The sequence below is a fragment of the Vespula vulgaris genome, chromosome 11, assembly GCF_905475345.1.
Source record: "Vespula vulgaris chromosome 11, iyVesVulg1.1, whole genome shotgun sequence".
NCBI lineage: Eukaryota > Metazoa > Arthropoda > Insecta > Hymenoptera > Vespidae > Vespula > Vespula vulgaris.
In genome coordinates this window covers 6,976,420-6,988,210 of record NC_066596.1, presented here as the reverse complement: position 1 = coordinate 6,988,210, position 11,791 = coordinate 6,976,420, and the positions used below count along the sequence as shown (strand labels likewise).

The 11,791-nt window shown below is 37.6% G+C and overlaps 2 protein-coding genes across 3 annotated transcripts; both read left to right on the top strand.

Moving 5' to 3' along the window:
* The first annotated feature begins 211 nt into the window (after positions 1 to 211).
* On the top strand, positions 212 to 1,853 carry LOC127067479 (ciliogenesis and planar polarity effector 2-like). 2 transcript variants are annotated; one of them, XM_051002447.1, is made up of 4 exons: positions 212 to 584; positions 696 to 977; positions 1,067 to 1,203; positions 1,290 to 1,853. In XM_051002447.1, exons 1-4 carry the CDS (start codon positions 582 to 584, stop codon positions 1,495 to 1,497), a joined length of 630 nt encoding a protein of 209 aa, XP_050858404.1. In that variant the 5' UTR covers positions 212 to 581; the 3' UTR covers positions 1,498 to 1,853. The 2 variants fall into 2 exon arrangements, with proteins under 2 accessions (XP_050858404.1, XP_050858403.1); XM_051002446.1 differs by having other exon boundaries at positions 213 to 584; positions 712 to 977.
* Positions 1,854 to 1,995: 142 nt separating this feature from the next.
* On the top strand, positions 1,996 to 4,126 carry LOC127067480 (uncharacterized). Its single transcript, XM_051002448.1, has 5 exons — positions 1,996 to 2,297; positions 2,419 to 2,549; positions 2,741 to 3,078; positions 3,219 to 3,403; positions 3,577 to 4,126. Exons 3-5 carry the CDS (start codon positions 2,837 to 2,839, stop codon positions 3,855 to 3,857), a joined length of 708 nt encoding a protein of 235 aa, XP_050858405.1. The 5' UTR covers positions 1,996 to 2,297; positions 2,419 to 2,549; positions 2,741 to 2,836; the 3' UTR covers positions 3,858 to 4,126.
* The last annotated feature ends 7,665 nt before the right edge of the window (positions 4,127 to 11,791 follow it).

Sequence of the window (11,791 nt, the reverse complement as noted above, 5' to 3'; positions counted from 1 at the left end):
TGATCAGTGGATTTTATTGGCCAATGTAACGCTGAATATTGTACCACTGCTAACTTCACGGCTAATAGAAATGCTTGTCATTCAGATATTGGGGGAAACGCGAGCGTTCATTGGTTCAAACAAGGCGGGATTTGCTTCTATTGGTCAATACCGTTGGATGCATCTATCTGCGAAAAAGAACGAGCAAACCGACAAACTTTAGACGATATCGTTACGCATTCGATATATTGATAAATAAACGCAATCCCGATAATCGAAATCGATTCTCATCGATTATTTTAATTAATACATACGCTGTCTCGAAGAATTTTCTATGTGACGGCGTAATGTTTCTTTACTATTTGCGTTTTGTATTTTTATATACGTAGTTGATACAAACTTTAATATACGTTTTTAACATGTGACATTATGTAGTGTGTATATATATATATATACATTGATATAATTAATTATACGTAGGAATTTAAATACTTTATTTAACATCATCATGAATGCAATAAACATGAACTGGTTAAGCTCGGCCGAGGGTGAATCATTGATGCATCATTTTTATATAAATTCATCTAAGAAGAGAAGATTTTATGGTAATCGATAATTGCGAATTTTTATGATAATTTCTTGAATAATGTATGGAATAAATTTTACTAATTGTTTTCAAGATTTTAGAGATGGAAATACGTTCTATTCGGTAGTAGTATCTTTTGCTTTTAGGTATTTTGGAAAAGCCGTCATTGCCATCTTCCATTGAGGAAGTTACTTATAAAATTTTTATGATTGGTAGATCTGGTGTAGGAAAAACTTCTGTTATAACACGTTTAGCTGGTTTTTCGGAACCTAATAACTATATTGAAACGAATGGTATAAAAAAAACAAATGTATTTTGGCCAGTGAAGATATGGGATAAAGTCATATTGTTTAAATTACAATTTTGGGATACGTCGGAAAGCAGTATTAAAAAATATAATCATATTTTACCAGTATGCCTATTTTTATATCATAGTACATACATGAAAAGTTGATATATATATAAATATATATATATATATGTACGTATATATCTTTGTAGACATGTAAAGATAAAGTAGATGCAATCTGTTCTGTATTTTCCTTCGATGATGTAACCAGTTTTAATGACATACCTTATCTGATAAACACAATGAGTACAATCAAAGAAAAACCTGCAAATATAGTAATCGGCACAAAGTAAGATTATATAAATAATATTTACTATAGATAATAATTATTAAAGTACAAACAATCATTATTTTTATTGTATTTGATGTTAACAGATTTAAGCCATGGTCAAATTCGATGGTGGAAGAGACTCAAGTCAAAGAATTCGAAGATAAGTGGAAAGTGAAGATTATTAAAATTGATTCAAATAAATTAACCAACAGATCCGAACTTTTCGACTGTTCTTATCAACTAAATACTATTTGCAATATTTTGTGGAATAGAGATAAAGAATTCTTATCCAAACAAATTGTTCAAAGTTAATAACTATCGATTTTTAATCGTTTATAATACGTCGTTGTAGATGTATTCTTCATTATTTTAATTATTACTTGATATAACGATCAAATATATCAAATATATTGAAATAACCATTTTTAAATTATGCGATTTTCGCGCGTTGAATCGATCAGAAGATTAGCGAAAGTCAAGAGCCAATTGGATCGTAGCTGCTATGATACTTCGTCATTTACGTAGGAGCAATCGTAGTAGACGGAAGACTGGCGTCATGAGTTAAGATTTTTCCATTTTCTAGCGTAAGGATTAGAAATTTTGTATTCAAAAATTTGCAGTGTACATGTAAAAGACTGTTTAATAAAATAGGTTAGTTCTTTCCTAAATTATTTTATTTGATAGAACGCTGTACTTTATATTATACGTCGTAACATATATGCTGTACTTTCAAACAAAAGTTAGATTCCTTTGTGTGTACGTAATTAGATATAAGATAAAAACACACTGTCATACGTAAACATTATCAAGGATTACGAATGTAAACAATACGAATCATTGAGTTCGTGTGTTGTACTCTCTCTCTCGGTCATTAGGTTAAGGTACTTTGTCGGAATATATAACAATAAGTCGACGCTGTTATAAATCGTATCGAAACATATTTTATCCAATATATTTCATTCGTACTATGGTTTTAAAAAGAATGGGGATCTCTATAAGCAGCAATCTCCATGCGATGAGATTTTTCAACCACGACAATTAATATTATTTGCGATATAATGTTTATTTTGTGATGTAACGAAACGATAACCAAAACGAAAAATAGTGTCGAGGTAATGTTTATGCATAAAAGTATTTATTGGATTAATTTTATATCAATTTCTTATTAGATTTTGATCAAATGCTCGCTGTCCATTATTTTATTCATATTTTTATTATTTATGCTTGTACTAGGAAGAAATTCGTTTAATTGTTATGGTAAACAGTCGATAAAACAAAAATGTAGGTCGATAATAATTGAAGATATCCTGTTTTACCATCGTAACACCGATTCGCAACGCAATCTACTATGGCGAAACATTTTGGTAAGTAAAATAAATTTGTATAAATGTAATTTCTATTTTACGATATAACCTCGATTATTGTAATTTTTATCGTAAATTTCTCGAAATGATATTAGCGATTTTTATCTGTAGTCTCAATTAAGTATTTATATACAACGTAATTAGAAATGATTTTTTTTTGGGTAGACACATATATATTATTTGTATTTTAGCGGGAAACAGATTAAGCAAAGTCGATTGAAACAAATCACGCAATTAGATATATAGGATTCGTAAAAAGGACCAAGGACGAAATATCGCGTATAAAAATGAATAGATCAACGATGTTTTTTATCGCAGTGGGTGTTATTTCGTCGGAGATCATTTGGCAAGGATATAAAAGATATCGTAATTTAAGATGGAATCCTTTTTTCAAAGGTTCTGCTATTAAAGAAAAAAAAGAATCTCTAATGGAAGTATTATTTTTTTCGGAAGAGTCAGCTTTATGTCGACCACATCTCAATTCTCCTAATAATTGCAAAAGATTCAACTGTGCCGTGGCTAATTTAAAGTAAGAGCAAAAAATAATTAAGTATCTCGTTAAATTTTTTAATAGTTTATTTACGTTATGCAAGTTTTACAAAAAAAGTTTTAACGTATGATGTTTCCACTGTGTTGTTGAGACATTAAAATTTTTATAATTGTTTACAGTAAATTGAAAAAGTATTTGAATTCTGCCAAACGTACTATAGACGTGTGTATGTACTTTTTTACTTCTCAACAATTGAGCCATGTTATTATGGAAGCACAGAAGCGTGGAGTCGCAGTTAAAGTTATAATCGATGCTAATATGGCACAGTGTGATGGTAATCAAGCTGTGGCTTTTCGTAAAACAAGTAAGTCAAATGCATAATAATAGGAATGTCATTGAATATCAATTGATATCGAATACCGACAAATATCGTGCAATGAATCGTCGTAATTTCATATCTTTTTTATACAAACCTTATATATGTTTCATGCGATTAGTCGATAAAGTAAAAAGTCTTAAAAATGTATATATTTACAGGTACTAAAGTTAGAACTAAAGTCTCAGATAATCTTATGCATCATAAATTCGTCATCATCGATGATGATATTCTTATCACAGGAAGCGCTAACTGGACAATGCAGGCTTTATTTGGAAATACAGAAAATATTATAATAACCAATCATTCTGTATTAGTAAAACGATTCGTAGATGAATTTAAAAAATTGTGGGACATATATGACAAAGATTTTGTAGAATCAGCTTCGCTTGAATCCCAAGGGATAGAAATAAGACAATTGAAAACGGTAGAAAACAGATAATACTAATAATAACGATATTATGGTACAGCGTTTTTTATTTTTTATAAAGGGAAGTAAATTTTTAATTTTGTAATAAATATCGATATTATTTTTTTTTTAAGTAGGTTAATCATTTTATAATTATTTATGTTTAATTTCACACGTAATGTCATATTTTTGTGAAGTTTTATCTGTGTCTTTAGTGCAAATATCATGGGTCTTTGTGCTCGGCGATGGAATTTATTTCTTATAATATTAAGCCAAAGTAAACTTTGGGGGAGTTACCATGACGATTCTGACTTTACTTACTATATCATCCTCCGTTATTCTTCGCATTATATTCTATCTTTTCGTACCTGTACCGTAAGACATTTAGTCGCTATATTAATCAAATTTTCCTTTGTTATAGACGATTTTTTTTTTTTTTCGGAATACCGAAGATTAAAACGCACTAGATCGCAAGTACAATTGTTTCTCATTACGACGGATAACGAATATCTTGAAGATAATTTCGGTGGACGTTTTATTACTTAGTTTCGATCATCCTTGAACGTGACGTCACCGCAGGATTACGTCAACAGTCGATTCTTGCGCAGGATCAGTCACGCGTTACAAGAACGTACATTAATACATTTAATGACATCATAACAGCGGTTTTACTACACCGTAACCACTTTCAATTAATTCCTACTTCAATTTGTTTGCGATTTGTACGCGTTACTCGCACTTTTATTTTTCAATTTGATTTTATTTGTGTAGTTATGCATCGAAACAGGATACGATTTAAATGAAAAGACTAAAGTTAAATGGTTTGCACTTTTATCAATCTAATATTAGATCAAATTGAACGTCAAGCTCTTAACTGTTTGAATTCATAAAGAAGATCATAAAGTTACCAGACGACGGAAAGTTTTACGAAGTACAGTTCCAGGAGTTTGAACGCGTGGGCAGTTGTCGACGATAGTTACGAAGGAACTGTGCATTTTGTAGGTTTCCAAAAAAAGAAGGAAAAAGAACAAGTAGGAAAAACGAGGGAGGTTAGTACCATTGAGAAAGTTTTCGAATATTGAGAGAGCCGCATCTAAAAGCTGCAATATTTTGCGAGTTTACAAGCTCGTAAGGCTAGATATCTCCGTTACGACTGAATTTTCCCACTGGAAACATGCTCGACGATGCTTCTAACGTTTCTGGAATTACCGTAGCGTGATACTCGATGAGATGCCGTGGGATGAAACGAACTTTAGAGATCGAGAAAGGCATGCTAGAGCCACGTGTGTCTCGATGTGTGTTTATATATATATATATATATATATATATATATATATATATGTACGTATGTATATATGTATGTATGTATATATGTGCATCGTGGTGGCGATCTCACAAGGCCTGGAATAGACGTACTTGACATTGCTTTAACGTTCTATTATACCGTGTCGAGGTCTTTTCGCTGTAAGAGGAGGACACGAATAAGGCCGAGTCGACATTTTTCTTTTTTATTTTTCTTTTTTTTTTTTTTCACGGACTTTATCCATATGTACGTACGTGTGTAATCGACGTTAGTCGATGGTTGAATGCAACGGCGAAGTAACGACAACGTCTTAGCTCGATTTCGTGTAAAAATAATAATCAAAGTTCGTGGTTAATTATAGATTTCTTTTTATACAGGTTTATTATTATCATTATCATTATTATTATTGAGAATTTAAATATGTCAATGTATTCTAAATTGTCAGATCGATGCTCGAATATTGTTTTACACATTTCCTTATTAACAATTCATTGATGTTCTGCAGAGAAGCTTTGACGTCGAAGAAATATCGATTACTAAGAAGCGTTAGAAACTGTGCGTTTGTGTTTGCAAATCGTAAGGAGTAATAGATTTCCGTACGTTTGCCTTCGGGGGTTGAATCTTTCGAATATATACATACGCTCACGAGCACGCGCTACACCTGCGATCTTAATTCCATCGTGGTTCGCGCGTATTGATTGAGTATTTTTAGATCTGCCAGCGGCAACCCTGCCGGCGTCAAATATTAACTCGAATCCAAAAATAGACTTCGCCCCGGCATCAGAAGCAACACCAGCAACAGCCCCGACTCCCTTCTCGCTAGACAGCACAAAGATCAAGAGCGAGGGAGAAGGTGGAGAGAGAGGATTGGCGAGAGGGTTGAATTGTGCGATCGCTACTCCTTCTTTTTTCGTACTCAACTGCAATCCGTCGAAAGGGTGGAAAACTACTCGCTCGTTCGAATCAAGAAAGAAGAAGGACCCGAGTATTTTTCTTTCGACACGTTCGATTTGCATACGCAACGCGTATGGACGCCACGAGCGCGTATCGAAAAATGCAATTTCACGTCTTTGCGTCGTCGCTAATTTCGGCAGAAAGTCATGGAGTTTCAAGTGCGTCACCTGGGAGTCGCAAAAGAGAGAGAGAGAGAGAGAGAGAGAGAGAGAGAGAGAAAGACAGAGATTTATATGTACGCAAAGACAAATCCGTCCCATTTTCTTCAACGGGAAAAATCGTAAAGCTTTCGGAGAAGGCAATGTGCGCAACGGAACTTTCTGTCGAATCTTGGCGTTCGCAGGATTTTCGTATTTCAGAAAATAAACATTATTTATTCGAGATACATTATTTCGAGTAAAGAATTTCAAATGAAAATGAAACGATTGTAAAAGTTAACAATTAGCTTTTATTTAATATTTCTAGGTTACTTCGAAATATTTAGCAGGAAGGGTCGATGCGCATATGTACTTTGTTAACGCACGAACGCGATCGCTTCCGTCGTGTCATTCACTCAAACGTATATTTTGAGATAAACGATTTAAGGATCGAGAAACTAGATCGCTTTGTGACAGGAAAGCCCTCCTCTATTTAATAATCTACCTTTCATCCACCCACGCACGTCGACGATTTCCGAAGAACGATTATCAATCTTCCTGGCGTTTCCATCGGTCACGAATGCCTCAGATTTTGGCAGCGTATAATCCTACCACCCTCGTATTCTTCCAGACTGATTTTAAACCAACGACAGGTGACACGCTTTAGTATTCACGCAACCCAGATTCGTGAGACGTAACTTTATAATATCAAACTCGCTGGTTGTGTCGATTTGCAACGAGCATTTTTATTATTAATATTTTTGTAATCGATCGTTCATTTTTTTACGCAGGATCTTTCTCTTGAGATATGCAAACCATTAAGATATCGAGGATGATTTTTGAAAGCGAAGCAAAGAAATTCGTAGAAATTAAATTTTCGAAGACGACGAGATACGCGATCCTAACTCCAGAGAACATGCCGTCCATCGAATTGTGCAATAAACGTTACCCCTCCGTACGCTCCGGTTTATGTTTCCTCTTTCCTGCGAGCGTGTGTATTTATATTTTATGTCGAAGTTATCGAAAGGCGTTGAAACGGATTCGACGTTTTTAGATCTTCGAATGATTACTGACTCGTAAGTCTTCGGAAAGATCGCAAGCAGCTTAGTCGTTTCACGAGGTCACTGACCATATTCTGACGATCCAAAGAACTTTACCACGTCGTACCACGTCATATGGAAACGAAGGAAAATGTACTTAGTTGGAACAAAGGGCAAATAGTTTCGAACAAAGAAAGCGAAGGATGAAGTTTAAAGTTTGAAAGATGGATGATTCGGAAAGAAGGTCCTTAAAGACGAGAAAGTACGATTCCATCTATTACGAACGCATTCTCGTAACGAGCGAGCACAGAGGAGGACGAAGCTTTCTTGGATCCAAAAATAAGAACGTACCGGTGCACCTGTCTTCGATTTTTGTTCGTTTATCGAGGAACCTGTACATTTTTAGAAGCATCCAGTCGCAGAGATAACCAGTTTGGTCATCGAACTTTATCTTGCAGCGGTTTGAAAATTGACCGAGGAAAAAGCGAGGATGAGAGAAGGGAGAATATCTTTCTCGCTCGATGCTTCAAAGAAAGAGGGAGGAAGAGAGAGAAAGCCTGTGTTTACGCCGTTGGATTATCGTCTTTGTCGCCATCGTCGTCATCGTAGTCTGCACCACCTCCTCCATCCCGGCCGACGTCGTGCTCGTTGCGATCACGTTTTTCTACGTTGTATGCAGTAGATAGAGATAGAAAGAGAAAGACGGAGAGGGAGAAAGAGAGAGAGAGAGAGAGAGACAAGAGAGGGGTGCTTGAACCCTGGACCGTGGTTGAACGGCCTTTAAGTTTTCTCGAGTCCTGGCCAAGCGTCGTTCCACCTCTAGCAGCTCCTCCCTAGCGTCCCGCCGCTCCCCCGAACCTGGCACGAGCGCGTCCTGAAAGAGGCGGCTCTTTGACGTCAGAGGGAATCGGGCAACGTCGTAAAACGAGACCAGCCACCGAACCGAAATACACCGAGAACTGCACGTCGCGAAACGCGCGCGCCTTGTCTCGCGTGCCACGTTTGCTATCCCAATCAGGGTGGGGTCAGTTGGGGTTAAACAACCCTCTCCCCGCGCACCCGCTTACCCTATTCAAGAAGGTCTGCATCTTGGCCGATGTTAGCACGACATCCCAGAGACTATCCCTCGTGTTTACCTTTTCATTTTATCCTTTGCAACGCGTCACGAATTTTCTGTTTCACGGCAGTGTTTCTCTCTCCCTCGTATTTCGGGGGAAATTTATTGATATTACCACGATAGAAGGGAGATCTTTGAACCAACGGTACAAGAGCGAGGGGAAACTTGATTATTTTCTCTAGCACTGCATCTAGCGGTCTATCTTTGCTCGTGTTCCTTGAACGACCCGCAATCGGCGAGTTATTCATCGTGATTTGCGTCTCCTATACTTTACGACGGATTTACGTCTCACGGTTTCGCGTCCTTTCTTTTTTTCTTTTTTTCCTTCTTTCTGTCTTCTTCTTTTTTTTTAATCTTTCTAAGCCGTGACTCGGGCGTTCAGGTAAAGCGTTAAAGCGTTAAAGCAAGATAACGTCGAGTGGTTAAATATTGCTTGTGACCGATGCCACGCCAGGGCGCGGACTGATAGAAGTAGAACATTGTCCGTATGACGATGTATAAATGGGTTAGCGGGTATGAAAATAGTCACCGGGGCGTTGGACCTGAGGATCGATGCGATTTCTCGTCCTCGTCGACGACGAAGGCGAGAGCTCGTCTATTTGGACCGAACGTCGGAGGAGGAACGTCGTTTCATTGAATTTCCTCGACTTTCCATCATCCTCGTCCGCTCATTCAGGATTATTTCAATCCGATTGCTTCAATTGTCTGTTTTGATCATTATCGCGATCGTCTTGTTTCTTTTCTCTTCTATGGATAATTCAATTGTCCTGATATAGAATGTTTCTTTTATAGACACTCGAAGAATTCTCGAAATGGAAATTCTATTAATCGAAAGAAGATCGCATGAAAAAGGGATTCGTAGATCTGCTAAAAAGACGAAGACATTTGCGTCACGCTGGAAGGTTATAACTCATTCGATGGATTTGTAAACACTGCAGGCAGAGAAAGACAGAGAGAGAGAGTGAGAGAGAATCGCGTGTGGCGCGTTATACCTATCTACAAGTATACTGCATGGAGAGAGTTGGACGTTTGGATCGGACGGTTGGAACAAGACGAAGAATCGTCTGTATTGAGTCGGTTCGCCGAACGTGAGAGCTTGTCAAAACATGCGCCTAAGAATACACGGATCGTGATCGGAAATAGCAAGACGGTGGCCCGAAATAAGCGAATCGCAAGATAATGGAACGCGGGTGCATCCTGACTTAAGTACCGACGCGAACGAACGACGCGAGCGAGGAAGAAGATGAGGATGAAGGAGGAGGAGGGAAGGACGTCCGGACGTTGGCGTCGTGGCATACCCTCGTCAGGTGTTACGTCCTCAGCCGTGGCAAGGCGGCAGTCGATGACACCACGAACGAGACGAGCTTCTGGACGACGTGTCGCCACTCGACTTTACTTGGCACCGAATCACGAGCGTCGTTAGACGTCGTGTGGGAGCTAACTTAAAGTCGAACGCTCGATTGATACGTTCGGCTTCGTGACGTTTGAAATCCCTGGATAGAGTTCAGAAACCAATGCGATTGGAATATAGAGCGATCAACGATCGACGGGTGCATCCTTAAAAACTTCCTTAGGTATATATGTATCCTCTATTTCTTCTTATTTTTTTCCTCTCTCTCTCTCTCTTTCTCTCTTTTTTTTTGGTTTATCGGTTTTTCCTCTTTTTTCTCTCTCCTTGATTTTCGAATCTTCGAAACGAACGTTTCGTGAAACGACTTTTACTCTTCCTCGTTACACGCCTTCTTCCTCGAAACGTTTTTTCCACCCCAAATTTTACTACACCTAATGTATTTCGTTTGGCCCATGATCGTTGCCAAGAAATAATCCACGATGGCAACAAATCGTAAGATTCTCACGTGAGATAACTCGGTGTAATCGCGAACATATGTTCCGTTCTGAGTTCATCGTTCTCGAATAAAGTATGCGGATGAGAGGAGTATCCCGGTAATGCGAGAAAAATCTTTTATTATCCGACGATGTACTTCCTCGAGCTTTAATGCTTCCACAGAACGATGTACCGCAAAAGTTTATAGGCGAACTTCTCGAAAGCACGACGTCGTTAGACCTCACGAGTTCGCAATAAAAACTTTGAGAAATCGAAAGGGAAAATTCGATGAGTCTAGTGGTATAAAAATACGATAGAACAAAGTTCGTATATTGTTATCTTTTATTATTTTCAATTAAATCAACGACTATTATCTTTTCGCGAGAGAGGATGTAGAATTTTAATCCGCGCACGTAACAAATTCGATTTTTAATATAAAAATTGCGCATCCGGGATATTTTCGTCGGGATATAGTTAAATCCAATAGAGGAACATTTTATTCGAGATGATATTTAAAATCGCCATCACCCGAGTAGAAGATTAAATTAGTTCATTTTTGTGGTTTTTCAAGCTGACGTTCGTGGACCGTTTGGCGTTGGCACGTTGAAAACGTGAAAAAAGGTCAAAGGGCGGATATTTGCCAGCGGGGCAGACTCCAGCCCGGTCGTAAGAACTTCAAGGTTGAAATCAAGATGCTTCGCGCAATTAGTCGGCTCTAATTGAACTTTGTACGTGCTTTATTTCCGTTCGATGGAGGGAGAAACGTATATTTCCATTAGTGGGGAAGGTCGAACAAACGTATCCTTGAGCTTCGTTTACTTTTGTAAGTGTGCATTTTATTAATTAAAATTAATCGATATTATCCAAATGAATGTTAATAAAAAGTTCTTTTCTTTTTTTTTTTCGTCATATTTTCGTCGTTGACATTTACGAAGTGGGAAAATGTCACGTAACGGATAATCTGTCGGTGGCTCGTTCGATAAGAACTTTTATTTAATTTTTTGGTATTGGACACTTGGCGGCAATCATACGGTGCGTTTATTATCGGCACCAGAAATATATCTCCATATTGCGGAGAGCACCATGCGTGGGCGAGTTGTGTGGGAATGCGCGCGGTGTTCCGTAGATTCCCCTTATCCCGGGCATCCGGGCTTCGTCGTCATGACAACACACCCTCCGACGAGCGACCACTGCATTCTGCTCCTCGAGCCACGGGATCGTGGCGGGCTGCAAAAGGCTACACCGCTATGAACTACACCGCCGCGTTCTAATTAATTTATTCGTTTATATCGAATCAATCGGATAACGACTTATTGACTATCGACGATCGTTCGATATCGAAAGATCATAATGACTCTAATAACTTTTCATTTATCTTCGATATCAGATCAGTAGTTTCCGTTTAGAACAATTTTTTTTCTTTTTCTCGGACGAAAGAAAATTCCTATCGAGACTTTTTTTTCCTTTACCACCTACAAAGTGCAAAAGCTAAAGGTAAATTTTCGTTTTATATGAAACATGAGTCACGTAAAAATAGTTGGATGCCGTTCCAAATAGTACAAGGTCGTGGGATATTTTATTCCGAGTGGTT

Bases quoted from the DNA above. Each gene is read 5' to 3' on its own strand.
- LOC127067479 (XM_051002446.1), top strand. From the start codon at position 488: ATGAATGCAATAAACATGAACTGGTTAAGCTCGGCCGAGGGTGAATCA. The intron at 978-1,066 runs GTATGCCTATTT...ATATCTTTGTAG, and splicing joins AATATAATCATATTTTACCA to ACATGTAAAGATAAAGTAGA. The intron at 1,204-1,289 runs GTAAGATTATAT...TGATGTTAACAG, and splicing joins AATATAGTAATCGGCACAAA to ATTTAAGCCATGGTCAAATT.
- LOC127067480 (XM_051002448.1), top strand. From the start codon at position 2,837: ATGAATAGATCAACGATGTTTTTTATCGCAGTGGGTGTTATTTCGTCG. The intron at 3,079-3,218 runs GTAAGAGCAAAA...AATTGTTTACAG, and splicing joins TGTGCCGTGGCTAATTTAAA to TAAATTGAAAAAGTATTTGA. The intron at 3,404-3,576 runs GTAAGTCAAATG...ATATATTTACAG, and splicing joins TGTGGCTTTTCGTAAAACAA to GTACTAAAGTTAGAACTAAA.